The sequence below is a fragment of the Fringilla coelebs genome (genome assembly GCF_963513975.1).
Source record: "Fringilla coelebs genome assembly, chromosome: 4".
Lineage (NCBI taxonomy): Eukaryota > Metazoa > Chordata > Aves > Passeriformes > Fringillidae > Fringilla > Fringilla coelebs.
Window position 1 is genome coordinate 12,797,142 of NC_140032.1, and position 21,498 is coordinate 12,818,639.

A 21,498-nucleotide genomic window follows, 5' to 3' on the forward strand; every position below is an offset into this window, starting at 1 on the left:
AGAGCAGACTCAGAGCATTCTCTCATTACTAACACAACAAAATTGCCTCAGTACCTTTGCACAGAGGCTGAAGAATATTATAGTCATGACAAAACTTTGTAGAAAAGTCCTAATTAAATTGTACAGCGCTCTTCCAAGAGGGATTTTTCAAGTACAAAATTACCACTGTGGGAAAATTCCAGGGCTGTAGTATAGCACACATCAAAACAATGGATAGTAAGAAACAAAAAATTCTCAAGAGCACTGGTTCCAACATAGTTTTGCCCATGAAAGTGTCTGTGGCTAAATCGAATTCCATTTGAAGGAGGCTGGTTTTACATAACTCTGTATTCTTGGCATTCATTTTAGAAGGACTTGCATTTTATGATTGTTCTCAGTTGTGTTTCTTTTAATGGATATAGAAAGTTACAGTAGTTTTTTTTTTTATGCCTGCTTTGTTGTTTTTAATGGACTTAAAGAAACCCACAAACCTGGTACAGCAAAGCTCTCTGCCCTATATTATAATTTTGATTCTTTGGATGGGCTCACGAGGATAGTTGGGCAACTTTGTAAAAAAATTGTTTAATTGATTAGATACATTGCTTCCTTCCAATTAAAAAGGACAAAAAAGGGAGCTTGTGACTCTGAGCCAATTTCATTGATGTATGGAGCATAGCTAACATCAGTCATTATTGAGGTCCTGATTGCAGCGTGTGTTTTCTCACAAACATGATTATAGGAAGCTCATTTGCATCGCTAAATGAAGGCTAAAAATACCAAAACATTTTCCCTGCTGGCCAGAGCATAGCTGATTCAATCACTAAAATACAGATAAACAAAAGTAACTACTCTATGAAGGTTGAGATGATGAAGCACAATGTGCAGAAGAAACCAGACATTTGGCTCTCCAGGAGAAGAACCACAAAGCTCTCCTTTAAAAATCACACCAGTCCAACATGGGAGTTTTTGTGTGGCAGCAGAAGGATCTCTAAAAGCTTTACATTATCCCTCATTCAAAATTTATCACAGGACATGTTGGTAGCATGTGCCAAGGGACTGAACTGCAACGGGTGTGGAAGAAAAAGAAATTCCTGCTGTCCCCAGCAGGGCTGATGAGCAGCTGCAGCAAGTGGTACAAGCTGTTGTTTGTCCCTTTTGCTGCACTAGAAGGCAGATTCTGAGCAGCCCAGCACTGCTGACAGGGTTTTTTTTTTTCCTTCCTTTGCTTCTTAATCAGAGTCTGCATAGATGGACTCACTTCATCATGGATGAAGTCTGGGTCAAGTGAAGAAATAATGGAGACCACTTGCAGGGCAGTGGTTTGTTCCAGGTCTCCTCTTGGGGCTGGTGCTAGAGCAGTGGTGCTACCAGAGACAGCCCATTACATCTGTAGCTTTTTTTATTAATACACTTGGAGTATCTCCTTGCTTTCCAGCTCCCACCAAACCTGTAAATGCTCCTGTCCAAAACCTCTACACTTCTCCTCTGCTGGCAGCCACATGTTTTGTAGCAGAAGTATTGGCACACCTATCCATTTGGAAAACAGGAAAATGCTTTGGGTCTAATTCAGCCTGCTTCAGCTTCTCAGTGCAGCCCATTACAGCATTATTTAGGTTTAGTTTTAACAGTCAGAAATAAGTTTGAAATTGTGATCACATGTTCCTACAAGCAGAAAACATCTAAATGACTGGAATGGTTGGATCAGTGCCTATTATTTCTTCTATAATGTACTTAGCTGTCATTTTAAATAATGTGCCAAGACCTACAACCAACCCTCCTCTTCCCCCAGATCTACAGGAAAATCTTCTGGAAATGTTACATTAATCATTTTTGTCAAGACTACAGATGAAAGGAGCCATTTGTACTTTATGACAGTTGGTAATTAAACATTTACAGTACTGTGCCAATGTTTAATACACAACATAGAAGGAGCAAACTGAACAGAAGGTAAATCTGGCAGAGTTTAACGTGGAGTGATGCTGTGGGAATGTGCATGTGGGATCAGAACTGCAACACCACAGAGCAAGAGGCACTGCAATAAACTGTGGCAGCAGCAAACTGCTTTTCCAGCTGTGTTAGACTTCTTTATCTCTTCCCTGGAGCAGAAATGAGAAAAATATTTTTATCTTTTAAATGACTTAGAGAAACCAGGTGAGATTTTGGGAGTCAAAATGACTGTCCACTTTTGCAAGGCAATAAAGCTATATGGAATAAATGAGTCCCAAAGACTTTCTTCTGGTTTTATGACTGCCCTGCTTTCTGTTTGTCCTCCATCTTGCTGAATTTATTGTAAAAACCTTCTATGTCTTATTTAGGACTTCCCTGTTTTCATTTCTGCTGGAACACAAGACAAGAGTATGTTTGTGTATTTTCTTGTTACTCTAATACCACTGCTGCACTTATGGATGAAAATTGTTTAATGTCTCTTACTCCCATTGAATAGATCAGAAATTATCCCATTTTTCATAAGAATTAGACTGCAGCTCAACAAATTGTCTGTGTCATCACAAGCCAGATTCATCTGACTAAATGTCAGTGCACAATGTGCATGTCCACATCTGAGCTGTGTGCACTGATGTTTGCTCCATGGAGGCAGAGCTACAGGGAGAACCATCTGCTAAAACAGACAATCAAGGCAGGGAAAGTGCATCACATCCTAAAAGCATTTTTTTCCCTTTTTCATCTCTATTTTTTGAGCCTGGATCTGGCTAATTCATTTTTATTTTGTCTAAAGTAGGAGAAACAAGTCTAAACCAAGCGTTTCTCTCAGGCATGTTCCCAGGCTTTGTGACTTGTTGTAGTGTTCTGTCCCCACAAATCATATTCTATTAAAAATAACCTCTCTGTTTGCTTCTGGACCATTATCAGAGCTTCCCATGGCAAGACAGATCCTTACAGCTATGCTGGTTGAAAGGAAAGATGAAATGAGAGTGTAGGTGTTCCAGAGAGATGGGGGTCCATCCCTAGAAGAATTCAGGGCCATATTGGATGGGGCTCTGAGCAAACTGATCTAGGTGAAGGTGTCCCTGCTCACAGCAGGGCAGTTGGGCTGGGTGACCTTTAAATGACTCTTCCAACCCCAACCATTCCATGAATCTTTGATTCAATATCATGTCTCCACGGGATAGCTGAGGGCATTCACTGATCTGTGTAATAAGTTGACACAGATAATTATATGCAGCATAAGGTAGAGCTTGCAGTCAGTGGAAGTGCCATGGACTATGGATAAAGCTGATTGGTGCCATGATTTCATTTTTTTGCAAGCAGTACAGTTTGGGAAATGATTGTGTGGCAACAAGCGTGAAATTAAAGTGTCTGAGTGAGCTTGCATTCATGCACAATGCTCTGTGCAAATATATTTAAGTAGATGCAATCTATTGAATGGCCAATCTCCTCTCAAAACCAGCTCAGTAAAGCACTGGCAAATACACCCAGCGAGGGACAGATCAGGCTGCAAATATTTGGTAGAATCCTGCTGCTAATTAAATTCTATCTGCAGTAAATTCCTCCAATTTTTAATGCAGTCACTGATGATCTTGCACTATGCAGCTCTTTCATTTTACCACTTCCATTCTATAAACCCAGGCTTCTTGGCAGCTGTGTGTGCATTGGCTGGCAGTGCAGCTGGACAGGAGAGGCTCTGCTGACCTGACATCCCCATGAGCCACATCTGGGGAAGTTCCACCTCAGATTTTCCCTCACCTGTTCCTCACCAGGTCTACAGGCTCCAGACTGGGAAGATAGCAATAAGTGCTCTCTTGGAGCACATCTTCTGGTGTTGTATCATGCAAAAAGCATCCAAATTGGGTGCTAAAATATGTGCCAAGAGGCAGTAGGGCTGTGAGATTAGGGCATTTACTTCAAAAATGCCTTCCCAGCCTCAGTTAAGGTGCTAGCACTGTGACATCATACGTGGTTGATGTACAAAATCACCCAGAGTAGCTCTTCCTGCTCAAAATAAAGATTTTCTTTCAGATCCAGATCAAGGTCCAAGATCACCATGCATTTTGATTGGAACAGAACAATAGTTGTTTCCAGAAATAATCTGAAATCTTATCTAGTCTGGTCCTTCCCAAGGGAAATGATTATCAAGTAAAAAAAAAAAAAAAAAAAGAAAGAAAGGTGGATGGGAAATAGTTTATTCTGGGCAATGAAATCTATCCTCTTATGACCAGAAAAATTTTGCTCCTTTGTTTGATTGTATGATTATTTCAGTCTATGACCAAATTAAGAAAGAAGACCAACACCATGCTTGTGACAGACATAAAATCTTTACCTTTGTACATTTGTAAACTGTTTGTTGTTGGTGATATGGAACACCATATCCTTTCATGGAGTGATAAAAATCTGTATTTGTGAAAAAGTTGTGACCAAAATTACATATAACATGAAACAAAATTTACAATAGATTCAATTACAAAGAACTTTGTTTTGTCAAAGAATGGAAATAATGCCGTAAAAATAGATTATTTCAAATAAAATGTTTCTCACTTCCAAAATCCTAACCCATTTGTTTTAAAAAGTTGAAATGAAATTTGCTTACAGGTGGTAACCCCTCAAAATAAAAGCACAATTGGACAGAATAAACATGCATTTATTATCAAAATGTGGGTGTACAAGTTGTAAAATATCAGAAATGTTTGGAATTTTGGCTGCTGTTTAAAATAAAGAATTTCATGTCAGCAATATTTTGACTAAAGTAGGTTTCTTTCTATTCAAGATAGTTTCATCCAGAATAGATCCATGAAAACAGAGACACATGTAACTTTTCAACATTTTATAACACCTAGCTATGGATCTGAGCAAATTCTTAATGTTTTTAGCTCTCCTTATGAAGCTGCTTTTCAACTCTGGCTCAGTCAGCCTATTGTTACAAATAAAAAGGTGTTTCTGATCCTGCATCCACTAAAGTCACCAGCAAAACTCTGACTTGGCCAGGGTCACAGCTTTTACTACAAAGCAGAACACATGATGTTAAAGAACAAGGTGAATACACTCACACTGCAACTTTTTCAATGAGTTTCAGGTATTTAAATGAAATTATTCAGTGTTTGGCCTATTTGACACTACATTAATGTATTTACATCATCTACATCTGTTATAAACTCAACAGCAGAGGCTTAGAGACAGCTGTGTCCAGCAGTTTCACAAAATTTCAAGCAGGACCGTTTAAATCAACAGAGAGATCGGGGGTAATATTAAAGCCTTCAAGATAAAGCTGGCCCCAGTTGTCTCTTGCAAATATCCAGGAATGTGGCAATCTTTGAGAGGCTGCCTATTGAATTGTTTCAAGTTTTTTCCCAGGATTTTGAAAACAAAAGTCACACTCACTTAAAAAACTGTATTTTGCTGCTGATGCTCATTTTTCCAGCGGCGGAGTCAGAGAGCAGAGTTGTACGTGGAGAATCTCAGCCAGTGTGCTGTGTGGGTCTGTCCTTGGCCAGGGATGCTGTTCTGGAGGGTGCAGAGGGAGGGGTGCAGGAGGAGCCCCTGGCCTGGGGAGCAGGGGGGGCTCACTAACTGCTGCAGCCCCTGGTGCAGCCCGGGCCCAGCAAGTTGTTGTTCCGCCCGTCTTGGAGCTTCTCGTGGCTCTGAAGAGATGCTCTGCTGTCAACGCTGGAGGTCTGCCCACTTTGATCCTGCTGTCTTCTCAATCTGCCAGAGGTTAAAAACATGGATAGAGCTGTCATGTGCAGGTAGCTGTAGCAGAAGGACAGCTGCTGCCTGCCCTGTGGATAGCCGCGTCCTCCTGGGTGTAGAACATTCCTGCACCATTCTACCTGTATTTAATGCTTGATGTTTATAGCTGCCATTTCCTCTAAACACTGATGATGGCTTCCTCCTAAATATGTGCAATTCAGTCTTGGACAAATCCTGCTGCCCTTAAAGCCTACCATAAAGAGCCAGCAGAGGATAGTGCTGGTTTTAGCACCTCTGCTCAGACTGCAACTTGGTAAAACCTCCAGGTAGCTGGAGACTGATGGAAGCTGCTGACTGGGCACACAACAGCTGCTCCCCTCTGTTGTCCTACAAAATTATCAGTTACCTTCATCAGCAAAAGAGAAAAAAAAACAGGAGATGAAACTATTTTCAGTATTCCTCTTGTTATCAAAGCCTTATGAGTGGTGTTAAGGAACATCAGCCACAAAACCCTATACTTAAAGACTGCAAAGTTATCTTCTTCTGACATGGTTTTCTGGAGAACAGCAACAGCCCTACAATTACCTGTAGTCCCCACCAACCATGTTATCAAAGAGTTTCTCAGCATTTCTGCTCAACAGCAATCTCTGTGATTTTACTATGATTCATGTAATATTCAGTATTTTCCTCCAAACACAGTGTAAAGATGAAACTTTCAGAAAAGATGTAAAGATTCATGGGGAAGCTATGTGGTGGGAACCTTTTTTTTTTTTCTTGAAACATGAACAGCTACTTTTTTGAAGGATTTTTTTTCTCTGACTCTTTCTTTTCTCAAAATGGGAAATAGTATTCCTCAAAAAGGCACCAAGACTTGGCACCAGAGACATTATGGAAGAGATTTTTGGTACAGCAATTATAAAAGGTATATATGCTATACTCCAAAAAAAATCCCAACTTTGCAAGTAATATAGAATACCTAGGAAATAGTCATTAGTGGAAATGCATGCAAAAATCAAATTCAAAGGGTCAATTTCAAAGCCTTAAATACTTCCAGGTGGCATAAGCAATATGGAGACAGCGTACTGAACACTCAGAAGAGAATGTGATGGGACATGAAAGTACTGTAATTAAAGAATAGGGGAGGCTATTAAAGAAAAAAAAAAGAAAAAGGGAACACTGTGTAAAAGGGCAGACACATTAAACGAAAAGCTGTAAGGCAGACTGAAAACAACAAATTAGAGGAACAAATTGCCAAAACCATTTTTGGTGAAGTTTTTAAGTGTTCCAGAAATTCAATGGGTACCGTTGAATCTATAGGTCAGTGTATGAGTGAATTATTAGAGGATAGTACAGAAAATATGAGTCCCCAGCTGAAAAGCCAATTAATTATCTTCACCAATGTTCATGACAAATGAGCTGAGGAAGATTCCTTTCCTTAAGAGAAATTTGTCCATTGTCTCCAGTTAAAACATCAGTAAAACAGCTTTAAGACAGGTTGCTTAAATATTGAAAAAGCATCAAGACAATGGATTTTCACCCTAGGGACTTTAAGAAAATTGTAATTTTTGCACAGCTGAATGGAGAGTGTAGCTCTTCAAACTGTCTTGGCACCCTGGAAGGCAGGAAATGTGATGATGTTGGCTGTTTGCTGCTTTGGGGTGGTTTTTGTTTGCTTGTTGGGGATTTTTTAACAAGATCTTCAAAAAAGATCCAAGAGACTCCCAGGAGAGCAATAGACTTCAACCTGAGACTTGAAACATCTCGGGACCTGAGCTACTGGCACAAGACTAATGACTTTGTAGGCATCAAGAGAAAAAAGACTGCAGTGCTTGGAAACTCATGGTGCAAAGTGTGGGTGGCAGACCCTGCAAACTGCTAAGTAGTGGAGTGAGAAAAACTTTGGCTCTACAGAGATCTGAGGACTCCTTGCGTTGGTCTAAGACACCTAAGTGCTTTCTTCCTGGAATTTCCTTGGTTTGTAAAATGCTGAAAAAGAAGGCATTTACTGCACTGCTCAATTTAAAAGGAAAATAAGAATTCTCTCAACATGAAGCAAGAAAACACCAATTTAATTTTTTTTTTTTTGAGAACCACTCAAACTGGCACAAAGGCAGAATGCATGTAAGGAGGACAGTGGAAAAATGAGAGAATTAAAACCCATGCTGAGTTCAAAAGATACCTCTGGCCAGCTTCAATTTTTTCACTCTCTACAGAGGGGGTTAATAATGCTGATTTATTTCCATTATTTTCTTTTATGCTGTTCCTACTCCCAGGTCTATTATTGAAACAGAATATGAGGATTTGGAAGTCTTAAAGAAATATATTGTTTTAGCAATGCTTCACTGTATTCCCTTTTCAGACACTTCTTCTGTATCTAGATTCACTAACTCTTTGATATTTCAAACTATCAAAGTAAGCAATGGGTAATTAACCTGATGATGAGGTAAAAAAACCCCGCTATTTAACTCTTTAATAATTTATTAATCACTGTATTTAGTTATTAAAATTACATTAAGGATTTCACTCTGGGGGTTTATTTACTGTGGGCATACAAAAACCTGCTTACCAGTGTACCCTTGGGGCTGAGAAACTGGACTAAGAGCCAGGAGATGCTGATTCTGTTTCCACATCTCTCACCCCTTGGACAAATTGTGGCACTTTTCTGTGTCCCAGCTTCTCTCATCAGATGTCAAGCAGCTGCTGTCAAGAATGATGGAAGCTGAGAACTTTGTGTCTCTAAGTGCTGCTCTGTGTCTCATAGGCCTGAGTGAAACAAGGAATTACAGTCTGGTGTCTGTGATAATTAGAAAAGAAGGTGGCATGTATAGTCAACCAAAATATAATTATACTGCATGTTTAATTATGCCTGTATGCATTATTGAATATATAAAAATACAGAAGAGAACAAACTGGCTAAAAGCTAGCATGGAAAATAAAATATTGAACAGAAAAAGACTGCAACAACTATGGCAGGACAGAAAGAAAATGACAAACATTTAATGAGAGCCAGTAGAAAACTTGGGACCAGCAGGGAATTGCTTGCAGCTCAGCTTTGTTCTCTAGATGAAGAAGAATATTGAAGTTTGTCTTTAGGCTGCATAGTAGGATAAGTTCAATGACAAAGAATGAAAAGTTGCAGATTCAACATAACTGTCAAAACTGCAGATTTGCTAAGACTAAGCCCTCCTCCCAACAGCATTGCAGTTTCAGAAAAAATAAAATAAAGCAATTGGTTTCTATTTCTCTTCACCTCAAAACTGCAGACTCAGGTCAAGGCACAAAGCAGCGCGTATGCACGGTCTCTGCAGTTAAAATACCGGACTGTCACAGAAGTGAAATTTCTCTCTTTTTGGTGCAGTCTTGATTCCTTGGTGTCAAACCCAGAGCACTTTTCTGTCAGATGTTCTAAGCTTTTAAAAAATGTGAGTACCTTGACATGTTTCCTGTAATCATGGCAAAATAAATGCAGTCTGGGCCATTCTGTTCAAAAATGACACTGGTGCAATAAATCATTTGTAGGAAGCTGCTCTCCTGTGAATGACTGATCTTGCCTTTAAGCTGATGCAGCTACAGGCTGTGATAGCTTTATAAAGGCCCTGGGAGAATGAGTGGATTGATGGAGACTTTGCAGGGGATCTGAAGCAAGTACCTGCTCCTGTGCTGAATACTGCTGGCCAAGAATAAATAATAAAATGGCCAGCTATGGATGAAAAAGTGAACAAGTGGTTCTAGTGGATATAGTCATATGGAACACAAAAAACTGCAGGGAAAAGAGGATGAAAATGAGTTTGAACAGTGTCTGTTGCATTTATTCCATGACAGTTCTGTACAAACACATAAGGAGTCTCAGAGGCAATTATGCTGGGAACTAAGAGTGGTTCTGTTGAACCAACAAAGAGTTTTCCTTCCCTTCACCATTGATCCATGCAATATTGACAGTGTGTGACACTGAGCATTGCAGACTCCCCTCCAGCAGTGAGGAAGAGGCTGTTCCAGCCACTACAGGAATGCATCAAGAACAGTAACTGAACTTCCAGTCAAATCTTGGTTTTTCAGCATTTCTGGCAAAGAGAAAGAGCCTGTGTGAGCCATAACTTGGTTCCTTAAGGTTCCTATTTTCTCAATACTCAGATATTATAGTAGCATTCCTGCAGCATTGATTTCTGATACTGGTTCTTGGATCTGCTATCAGTCAGTGAAAGGGAATTCAGAGGAGAGGGAAAAGCACCAGGTCTGAACCCACTATAGCAGCAGAGAGCACTGGCATCAGGCTTTGCAAGATGTGTCTGCAGTGTTGGAGAGCCACGTGGAGGCTGTCACACTGCCTGGTGCATGGAACCACCTTTGTGCAGCTGATGCATCCCTCAGTGGGCTTTGCCAGGCTCTCAGGGTGAAACTGAAGCCTCAGAAATGCCAGGAGTCGTCTCAAACTGTGTGCCTGCTCTCTGCAACCATGAGAGGACAAAAAAGACTTTGTAGTGGCAAAAGAGAACTCAAGCCAGGCAGAGGTGCCTCCCCTGAGACTCCCACTCTCACCACCTCCTAAATGAAAATCTTTATCATGAAAAATCTGCAAGTGAGCTTGCCAAAGTTGCAAATCAAGTGTCCTGAGTGTGCAGGAAACTGAACAGTCTGAGTGGGCAGTGGATTTGTTTTGCCATTTCTAGATTTAGCATTTTACCTTGGTTTCTTGATATTTCTCTTTGCTTGAGAAAACAGATGCTTTTGCATTTGGTCTGGGGAAAAGAACAGCTTAATAAAATGAATTCTAGAAACTCATTTTATTGTAGGAAACAAAAGCCTATTAATGAAAACTTTTACATCCCTTGGGATGAGTCCTGAGGAATAAATAAATCTGTGGAATATTAATCTCAGTTATTCTTCACAAGGACTGAGATCAGAACAGATGAGGCACGTCTATGTTGGCTTTTTGAAATTCATGACTCCTGGAGGACAGTTTGCTAAACAATCAGAAACCCATCTCAGCTGTATGATTTAGCAGCTACACAGAAGCAATGCTGGTGGCTTGTGCAGATGGCCCTGCTGTAAAGCTGGTTCTGAACATGTCAGAATCAGAGGATAAAAAATGACTGATCTGCCATGAGGAATGACTGTGCTCAGGAAAGAACTATCTAATCTACATGTCTCTGACCATGTCATGTGTTTTGGCTACTGGATCACAGATACAGAAGACACAAAGGGACTTTAAAAAAAGCAGTAAATGTCCTAATGTCCAAATCCCATATTTTTAGAATTAGTTGGCAAATAACATAGCACTAGAAACTTTTCATTCTCAATAGAAAAGATCTAGCAATGGCATTTTGTGAAGGACTTAAAAGAAGCTGGAAACAGACAGAGATAGGCACTATTTTTTATACCCCAGCCATAGAAAATAAAAACCTGGAAGTTGTGCCATATAACTAAAATTGCTGGATATTATCATGTTGAAAAACTTTCATCCAAATAATTTTTACAGGGTAGTATAATTCTGTAGAGGGACTCCACAAAGTAAGAAGATGCCAACAGCAGCAATGTCTCACAGGGATCCTGTCAGAGCTGGGGACACCCAGCACGTCCAGCCAAGATGGGAACAAGTTGCTAAGATAGCCAAGGAGGGAGTGAGAGATTTCTTGGCACTGAGGGCAGGCAAGGTGTCAGTTTGGTACCCACTGCTCTCTCTCACAGTTTGCTTCTAATTTTAGTTTTTATTCCGTGTGGTATTGATGCATCCAAATTTGTATACAAACATAGCCAAAAAATGCCTGGATCAATAAATCACAACTGGTGAACACAATTTCTTCCTCATGTTGGTGACTCTTTAACTACTTTAACACAGCACCACTGCCTGTCCCTGAACACAACTAATTTGTTTGGCTGATAACAAAGCACTTTTACCAAATGGGCCAGAAATTGCTTCCTAAGGAACTGAAGTAGTTAGCAGCTGGTTATCAAAACTGGCTTCAAGCCTTGGTTCCACACAGAAGAAAAATGAAATGCTCAACCCAAGGAGTTTGTAACATTTGTGGCAGTCTGGAGCTCCACAAACTATATCTCCATCCTTTATTTCCAGTCAAAAAGTATAAAAAGGAAATCTTAATGGGGCTTTGAAGTCTAACTGTGGCAATAAGATTTCCTTATTGTGGAACAAGTACAGACTATATCTCTGTGTTACTCACATTTTTAAGTGGTTTTATGCAGAGAAACGTGGTCTAGAAAGAACAGAAGTATTTGGACTGTGAGGATTCAAAAGGGCTCACACTGGGTATGATAAAAATTATAACCCCAAAGCTGCTGGGTAGTTTGAACTGTACATGTTGGTGTATCTCTCATGAAAAGGGATATGTTTTGGTTTACAGCTCAGTCCTAAATAATAAGTGTTCAGTGGGAAGTAGGAGGTTGACAGGTGGAAATTATTGATGTTGGTCATACCAGCTCATTTTCTGCATCAGCTCACCCAGCAGCCCCAAAAGGACTCTTCCCTTGGCTTGGCACTGAGGATAAATGTTCACAGCACCCACAAACTCTCATGTTTTAGCCAGAAGAAGAGTCACTTCCCCAAAATCATGCAAAACCTGATCATTTAAAAAAACCCTGTCTAACCTTTATAGCAGCTCCTGCACTTCTGTAAAGCAGACATCCTGCAAAAACTGGGCAAGGCTTTGGCAGTAAAATGTAGGTCCTGCAATGCACACATGTCTTTTCAAAAATAATGGGCTGTATGCACGAGCATCTCACACTCCACTCTGAAAACTTCACCCATTATTTCTCTGCCACCATTTTAATGTCGACTGCAGGCAATGATTGTGGAAACACTGATAATGGAGCATGACTTCTGGGACAGTGAGCAGCTTGGCTTGTCATCTGCTTTCCTCTGTCGAGAATAAGAATGGACTTTGATACGCAGTCATTTAATAATTTTCTGCCTGCGTGTTTTAAGGTTTGTCTTATAAATTGGTCCTTGCTGTCTTCTATTTTTGTGAAAATGGAAGAAGCTGGCAGTGTTTACAACTGTAAATGAGTGTCACTCTTTCTCTTATATCTCCTTTGTTCTGCTCACTAGTTCTCTTATGCCAGGCTTTCATTCAACTATATCTTTCAGTGAAAAGGTGAAATAAAGAAGGAAGAAGGGAGCAAGGGGCTCCAATCGAGTTATTTTTTTAACTGAGTAAGTATCTTGGGAAGAGTATTTTTACTTTTCAAAACAAAATACCCATAAAATTTGTCAGAAAGCACTGAAAATTCCTAGATTTGCTTTTTTTTAAAAAAAAAAGTTAGCAAAAATGAGCCTATGAGTTGATCAGAAATTCAGACAATTTGCTTAATTCATACTTTCATTCATAAAGAAGAAAATAGTAAGTTTGCTCAGTGTAAATCTTAAGGAACAGAGTCCAGTTTGTCCAAATACAATTAAATCCTTCAATTTGAAAACATGTGCTCTAACTTCCTAACACCATATAGCAGAAATAATTGTCAATCCTGCTTAAGTTACCTGGTAACCTGAACATCTGACAATTATTCATCCATTTCCTATTCCCAGTGGTGTCTGGGAGGATTCTCATGACAGGCAGCAAATAGAGCACTGCATGGGAATGTAATTCCTGCATTTAGGGACCAATGCCTGGGAGCTGAGTGAGTGGCACAGACTGCCTCACATCCTTCTGACTAATTTCTAACCCGCAAACCAGAGCTGTTGTATTCCAGCTGCTTGTTGGGCAGCCTTTGGTTTATGATAACCCCTGAAACATGAAGGGATTTGCTTTAGAGAGTGATTTTGGCCTGAGAAAAAATTATGCCAGGGACCACGTTAACAATGGAGCAGTATGGGAAAAATAGGTAGAAAACCTTTGCCTTTGAAAAAATAGGTAGAAAACAGCAGTGAAGGTGGAAAATGAAGGAGAAAAAAGGAGTCAAAATGAAGGAAGGAGAGTTAAACACTTTTTAAATTATGAAGGATTCAAAAGAGTCCCAGCCATGGAGTTCCAATTAATTAAACTAAGTAATTATATAGCTAATTAAAACTATCTCAAAAGACAGCTGTATAAAGCTAATTTCCTTTTTGGTTTGTTTATTAAAAATCCCGCTTTACACCTAGCAGAGGAGCAGAAAGCATGGGAGAGTTAATAGTGGGCTTTTCTTTTCTTTAGTCTCTGCACTGAGTGATCTCAGAAGAGTTTTCAGGAAAACAGAAACCACTAAAAAAGTGTATGAAATGTCCAAGCATTTCTGAGTAAACAAGGAAGGCACAACCCTGCTCTGTGCCAGAGGAAGCTTGGGGCAGACCAGGGCAGAATCAAGGAGCTGCTGAAGCAGAGACAACACTCACCACTCAGCAACACCAGAGCTGAATGACGCAACTCCAAAGTGAAAATTAGTCAGTAAATGTAGATCATTTCCCCTTGATCTGGAGTTGGTGTAGAGAACCAATGTGTGCAGAGCAGCTTTAGATGGAACACAGCCCTCCCCACTGTCTGTGTTATAGCAGGTGAGGGTTTTGGGAAACCTGGGTCCAAGCAGTAACTCCATCTAACCAGTAGCCAAGGGTGGATGTCATGAACCTTTGGCACTTCCTTGAAAATGTTTCCAGCTTTGGCTTGCATGTTCTTGGTGTCCTGCCCCATGGCTGTGGGCATAGAGCCAAATGCAGCTGCCTCACAAGTGATGCTTTGTGCTGCATGAAATGCCCTTGACTACCTGACACAGAGAGGGGGGTCAGACCACAGAGCACCTGTGCCTGCAGAGCTGACACTTAGAAATTATCTGAGTGCACAAATGTGGGATGGATTTTATGCCAGCTAACTGCAGACAACTGAAAGATTAGTTCAGGCTCTCTCTACAGGTAAATAGAGTCACCAACCTAGATTAATTTCTTCAGGTCTTAGCTATCCAATATTTGTGTCACAGATCAATCTTGGGAGATACAAGTCTCTCCTCACTGATTAGATATATTAATTTAAAAGGATACAGGCTTGTTGCATCTCTAGGAAAACATATATGCCTTCCCTCTTTGAGAAACAAATTCAAGACCCTTCCTGTTGAGTGGCTCTAGAAGCTCAGCACAGACTGCACTGCTTAGCAGAGCCAATTTACTGCTGGATTAGAGCTCATTTGTGCCCACACAGTTCAGGTGAGCAGAAGTGGAATGGTCCCATCAGTCTGTAACCCAGCACAAGGTGATGAACTCTGCCAAGAGCTGGCTAATGAAACCACTAACGAGAACAGGGCTGCCATTGCCTGTTCACCCATGCAGATGTGCCTGTAGTGCATTCAGGCTCTGCCAGGAGTGGCTTTTCTGCAGGACTTGGTCTATATCTTGAAAAATACTTGGTCATCTAATTCCCATTTATTTCAGATATCTCTGAAAAAACCTTGTGTACAGCCTGTGGGTAGGAGTTGTTCTCTGTCTAACCATAATTTGCTCAGGCTGTCTTTGGCCCCAAACATGCTCTCTTGATATTGACTGATCTGATAGAAACAGCCAAAATCTCAGGTGTGTTCTCCTAATACATTGTGATGTATGTGTTTGGATAGTTCAGTAGACGACCAAGTAATTATTCAAATAATTATATTTTAACTCCATTTAAATTTAAATGAATGATTTTCAGATGAAGAGTTATGCTTTATTACAGCTGAATGTGAAAAGTAAAACTTTGGGGGCAGTATCCCCATGTAGCATATATATCTTCTTTTACCAGTAACACTCATGGCATTTAGTCCCACCCTTTCCAAAAATCCTCAGGGAAACATTCTTAGAGTTTGGATAATTGATTCAGGTTGATGGTTCCTGCTGAGTAATTACACTCAGTAAATGGCTGTGAATATAATTTTCTATCAACCAGCAATTTATAATCAAACCTAGCAGGCTCAGGTGCACACACGGTGTGAGTGACATGTGAAATAATGGTATGCAGAAGGCAAGTGAAAAATGTACTGGGTGCTCTAGTATCCTGACCTGCACTGTCCTGAGATCTGAGGTTTATCCTGGGATTTGATAAGACAAAATAAGTAGCCATGAAGTAAATAAATGAAGACTTCATGTGATGCAGAATCATTTAAGAAAGTGTGACTAAACCAAGTGAGTAACACTAACATTAAAGCCAGGTTCAGATGAGTAAAATAGGTGTTTCTTAGAAGTGGGCTATTGTCTCTTCAAGACCAGGTGCATCCTAATCAATGTCTGCCTTGTTCAGGCACATTTTAAAATGTGCACAAAATTTCTAGTTTAAAGTGTTTGCAGATCCACATCTACAAGGAACAGGAGAGCAGCTATGAAGTTTCCCAATAACATACTGTGTTTCAGACCCTTTGGGATGGCAGGGGAAAAGATTTCTTTCTAATGAGCCAAAATCCAGTTTTAACACTATAGGCACCTATCCAGAAATGAGGATATTTCTCAGCAGTGTGGGCCAACCATCATTTTTTTAAAATACATTTCCTAGCCTGCCTTTGGTGTGTGTCCTGCAGGGTGTAGGCTCACCCTTTTGTTCAGCTACCTGCTGATCACAGGGAGGTGAAGGGACCCACTCTGTAGCAGTCCATGAAGAAATGCAGTCTGTGTGAGGAAATTCACATTGGACAGGGGAGGAGTGTGGGGAGGAAGCAGCAGCAGAGACAGCATGCAGTGAACTGGCTGCATTCCTCATCCCCATGTGCCCCTGTCATGGAGGAGGCAGAGGTTTTGGGAGAGAAATTGAGCCCAGGAGAAGGGAGGGGTAGAGGGAAGGTGGGTTTAAGATTTGGGGGTTTATTTATTGCTATCCCGCTCTGTTAGTTATTGGCAATAAATTAAATTAACCTTCCCCAAGCTGGGCCTGTTCTGCCCATGTCAGTAACTGGTGAGTGATCTCTCCCTCCCTGTCCTTTCCTCAACCCATGAGCCTTTTGTTGTATTTTCTTTCCCCTGCCCAGCTGAGGAGGGCCATGATTGAGTGACTTTGGCGGGCTCCTAGCACTCGGAACAGAGCCAACACACCTCTGAAGTCAGTCTGGCTCTTCCTAATTATTTGACAAGAAGCATTCTCAGGCTGGCATATGCATCTGGGAGTAAGCAGGTTCAGCCCTGCCCTTCTCACAGCAGCAACTTCCAGGAATTAAAGGCTGTGAGTTGCCAGGGAACAGCCACAGGCTGCACTCACCTCTCTGCAGCCTCATCCCTCCCCACCTATTTTTTTTCATGCAAGATTTCTCTGCCCCAGTCCCCAGCTGAGCTCCACAAGAAGTCTGATAACTGTGCAGCTCTTTCATTCCCCGTAGGGTGGACTCCCCAAAAGGAGACTGAGCCAGGAGTTCACTTGGGATTGCACAGCATAATTTGCAGCCTTCAGTCAATCACCAAACCCCTGCACAAGGTGTGGGAAAGGGGGTGCCTGACAGGGGATCCCCAGAAGCCACTCCACTGAACATGTCCCCAAGGTCACTCAGTGAGGTGCACCCACAGCAGGAGCACGGACTGAGCCCCAGGAGGGACACAGGAAAATCACCTCCAAATGGGAGGTGATCCCAAAGGACAGGGGATGTGTCCTGGAACACAGCAATGGACAGTCTGAATCTTACCTAAATCTCTTACTGACCTATGTCTGCATTTCCTTTCCTATTTCCAGAAGGTTAGATATATATACATGTATACTTGCCTATATACAACATATGCATACTTGAATGCATTAATATATATATTTTACTGTTCAACCCTTGTGCTGTTGTGAAGACTACATGAAAATGGAAGCCTTGTAAGCTGTGAGAAGCCATCAATGCCCATACCCAGCAATTCCACCTCACAGAGATTCCCCTCTCTCAGTGGCCCCTTTCAGACACTAGGGCAGGATGCTGACCAATAAACTGAGTGAGGACAAATGTCTGCTGTGGCATATTCCCCTGGCTTCTGGCATTTCCAGATTTCCTGAACCAACGACTGCATCAGAAGCCTCACATCTCAAGGACTTTGATGGATGTTTTTTCCCATGAATTTCTCTAATCCTCTTCTGAATCTTTTTCTATGTTTAACATCCAAATCACCATTCAGCAACATGCTGCATTCACAAAAAAGCATGGTTAATTTTCTTATTAACCTGCTGCCTGATAACTTTGTGACCTTGGGTTACCACAAAGAGTGAATAATCATTGCATCATTGCTTAGTCATCTTCTCAATAAGTTTCAGAACCTGTTATTATTTATCCTGTTTGTGTCTTTTCAGTTGCCTCTTCTCTGAGTTTAAATTAGTTCAAGTTTATTAAACCCTTCAACATGACCCATGTCACCCACCTGGCCAATCCTGTTTTTCTTGAAAACTTTTTGAGTCCTTTTTAACCTTTTTGAGATAAGGAAGCAGAGCTGTACACAGAATGGAAGATGCAGGTGTTTGTATATGAACACACATTTACCTGTAGCTGTTTTTTGCAGGAACATATCAATATCTTTCAGTCTTCCACAAAGCATTGTGCTATCCACAGTCTTTTCAGACTCTCCCTCCCTCATAACTGAAGCTAATTTTGAGTCTATTGTCCTAAATGTAAAATTTAGATTTTCTTCTTCTGACTATATTTGCATTTATCAGTGCTGAATTTGAGCTGCCATTTTCCCACCCTGTAGCTCAGAACCATGGCTATCATTACCTGCTGCAGCTCTTTTCACTCAGATTTAGTTGTGACTACTCTGGTATCATAAGTGAACTTTGTCACCTCAGCATTCACCTTCCTTTCCAACTCATCTCTGAATGTGCTCAACAGATACATGGATATCAGAGTGACTGGCAGTAATAATGTTATCTCATTACTGGCTTGTTTCTGCATTGCTTCACCAACTGGACACAAATTGCTGTCTTAGGACAAGGAGTGCAGTCTTCATGACTCAGTTTATGGAGGCTCATAACAAGAGAAAATTTATGTTAGTGTAGGACATAAAGAGAGATGAAGGTAATTACCTCATGGAGGTAATTCTCTAAGGCAATGGAACAGTCATGACCTGTTATGCAGCCTTTATTTATCACAGATATGATTGGTCCCATGTAGCCTGCTTAAAAAAAAAAATTCTACTCAGAATTATACAGATGTGCTCCCCCTCCAAAGTCTGAGATGTACAAATGAAGACTCCTCTTTCCTCTGCCTGTAAATTGACTTCCAATTAGTTTTTATGAGTTGTATTTGTGTTTAGTTTTTTGTGAATAGAAATTAATTTCTGGCCTCCAGTGCTGAGGATCTCCATCTGTCACCCTGATCCTTCCAGGACCACATTTCAAGGTGGAGAATGTACTGACAGATGCCCTCCCATGCAACTTTCATTCCCAGAGCTGGATGGTGGAGTGTAGCCATTATAATGACATCAGTATTTGTTTGGGAAAACTTTGACCATTTTTCCTGGAAGACTTTAAAAATTAAGCTCCAGATACTGATTACCTTTTGTAGTTTGTTTTTTTCCCCTCCATGAAATGTGAAGGGAACACATTATTGAAACAATGGCATTTGTATGACCACTTCTTGCTTCAAAAAAGAGTAAATTTGAAGGTATACATATAGAAAAATTACCAGTTTGGACCTGCTATGCTCAAACTTTTAGGTAGCTTGGCTCACTGAGAAGAGAGTGACATTTGGATTGGTACTTCCAAACCAGTAATAATGAGCAGGAATCAGAGGCAGAAGTGAAAGGGCTCGTGTGGGCAAGCAACAGTTATTACTGCCCGAACACAAACCAGGTTCAATCATCACACTCAGAAAAGCATCTTTCCAATAGCAAGAGCAATCTACAGAAGCAGACAGATCCATTACAAAAGGGAGAAGAAAGGTTCAGTGAAGGGCAGTGTAACCACTAGAAATGCTCAGAAAGAAATGGATTTACACTGAATTAAGGTCAGCAGAAGGGGCAAGAAAAGGACTGCAGCCTCGTTCAAAAAGCATTCAGACATTAGAAGGATTATGATAAATATCTCCAGAGACACTAAGAGACATAAAATACTTATTAAGAAAAATACATTCAATGAATTACACTGCAAATCATTATGAATATTCAATTTCAATCAAACTGAAATGAAAGAGAGTACTCAGGGACTCTGGATTTGAATGTTAAAAGACAATTAAAAGAACATAAAGAGAACTAAAATGAGAGATATAATAAATTCTATCTTATTAAAAAATGCAGAGAATATTAAGTAAGCTTTTTATCTAGGATATGGAAAAAAATCAGACAACAGGATTTAAGCATCTTAATATGCTTAAAATATGCTCCCTCAAGTTTTGGTGTTTATTCTGGGAACAGAGAACTGTCTGTTCACCTCAAGCTGTTCAGGATCATTTATAAGAGAACTAGATATGCTCAAATGGAAGGAATGATTGTAGGAAAAGACAGAGTAATGGGCTTCAATTTGTGCCACATTTTTAGTGTGCTAGCAATGAATAAATACTGAGAGGAGGAATAAGGTGCATCAGTACCTAGGGCAGAGACAAGTCTGTTCAGATCAGTGGGGACATGACAGCTGAATATCATAACAATGCTATTGCAGCTTATTGGTATTAAGTAAAAAACCTCCAAATTCAAAATCACTAGTAATGCTTTGAAAGTTATTAAAAACATGGCATTATTAAAAACATGGATATTTTCCTAATCAGTTCATTGCATTTTTTTGCAATAGCTTTGCAGAACTTTAACCCATTTTCATGTACATTGGCTAAATGAAATATACATTCTAGTCAGTGAAATGCAGATGTTTGATATTGCTTTCTTTAGCAGGCTGATAATTTTGATTAAGCTTGTGAAGCATCTAACTGAAAGATTATTCTGCCTGATAAGCAAATATTTCTTGTGTTTTCTTCTCTCTCTGATTTCTCACATCTTCAATCTAAAAGGTACCTTTCAGGGAGAAGAAGAAGCTGAGGTAAGAAATATGACTAACTTCATTACATGCAAATACTGGGTCTTTTCCTTAATTTCTGGTAATTTCAGGTTTAACATATTCATAAAGACATGTAGTTGTACGTGAAGATCTGTTTAGTGATAACAGCACAAAAATAGCAAAATAATCTCTGCTCAGCTTTTTAATAAAGCTAGAAGCAAACAGTGTGGCTTTATCTGTACAATCTCACCCATCACAGACACACACACAAAATTAAAAAAAGAAAACTTGAAAATGTAGCCTACAGCTTCTAAATGATATCAAATTCTTGAAAAATTGCTGGCAAGTCTATGGAAATACACATTAAGATACTGCAAAATGTTTGGTGCTGCATTTCTGGATATAAAAAAAAATATTCATATACCAAAATGGAATTGAAACAAAAAGGAGCCAAACAGATCCCTGAAAACTACTTCAGATAATATTTTCAAGCTAATCAGTGTGTGGACAAGTTGTATATCAGATTTTACTTAGTTTATGTGTTCAAAACTAAGAGACTACACTGACACTTTTAACAATAGAAAACAAAAGGATTTTCCTATGTTATTTTACTTCGGATCAGGGCAGTGTGTGCCCCTCTCTTGTAGGTACTGGAAGATTATGTCACTGTGGACATAATCCCATCTCACATCAAAACTCACACACACACACACACAAACACAGACATGCACACAGATATTTTAATTTGTAGCCCACATCCACTGAAATATCCAACAGAAGATGCCCTCTGATCAGGATTGTGTAAGGGATACAAATCTGACTTTTTTACCCGCTGCTGACAATCACTAACTTCATGTTTCTGTCCATGAAACCCTTGCTTAACACATTCCTACAAATACCACTTTTCCCTTACTTAAACACAGAAAGCAACAGAATAAATGTGCACATTCTGTCTTTGTTAACCAAAGCTTTTAACATACTTCAATCTCTTCCACTATGTTCAAATTCATTTTTAGCATAGTGGGCCTTTTCTCTACCTCCCCTGTTCCTCTTGCCTGCAGTC

The 21,498-nt window shown here is 40.1% G+C and overlaps 1 protein-coding gene across 2 annotated transcripts in view; it reads right to left on the reverse strand.

Annotated features, from left to right (window-relative positions):
* Positions 1-5,495: 5,495 nt before the first annotated feature.
* STK32B (serine/threonine kinase 32B) overlaps positions 5,496-21,498 on the reverse strand; it is a gene marked incomplete at both ends in the record, with an annotated part of 158,589 nt that continues 142,586 nt past the window's right edge. For both annotated transcript variants that reach the window (XM_084203941.1, XM_084203942.1), the window contains one exon: positions 5,496-5,634. In XM_084203941.1, the coding sequence (XP_084060067.1) occupies positions 5,496-5,634 (139 nt within the window). The remainder of the gene's footprint in view (positions 5,635-21,498) is intronic.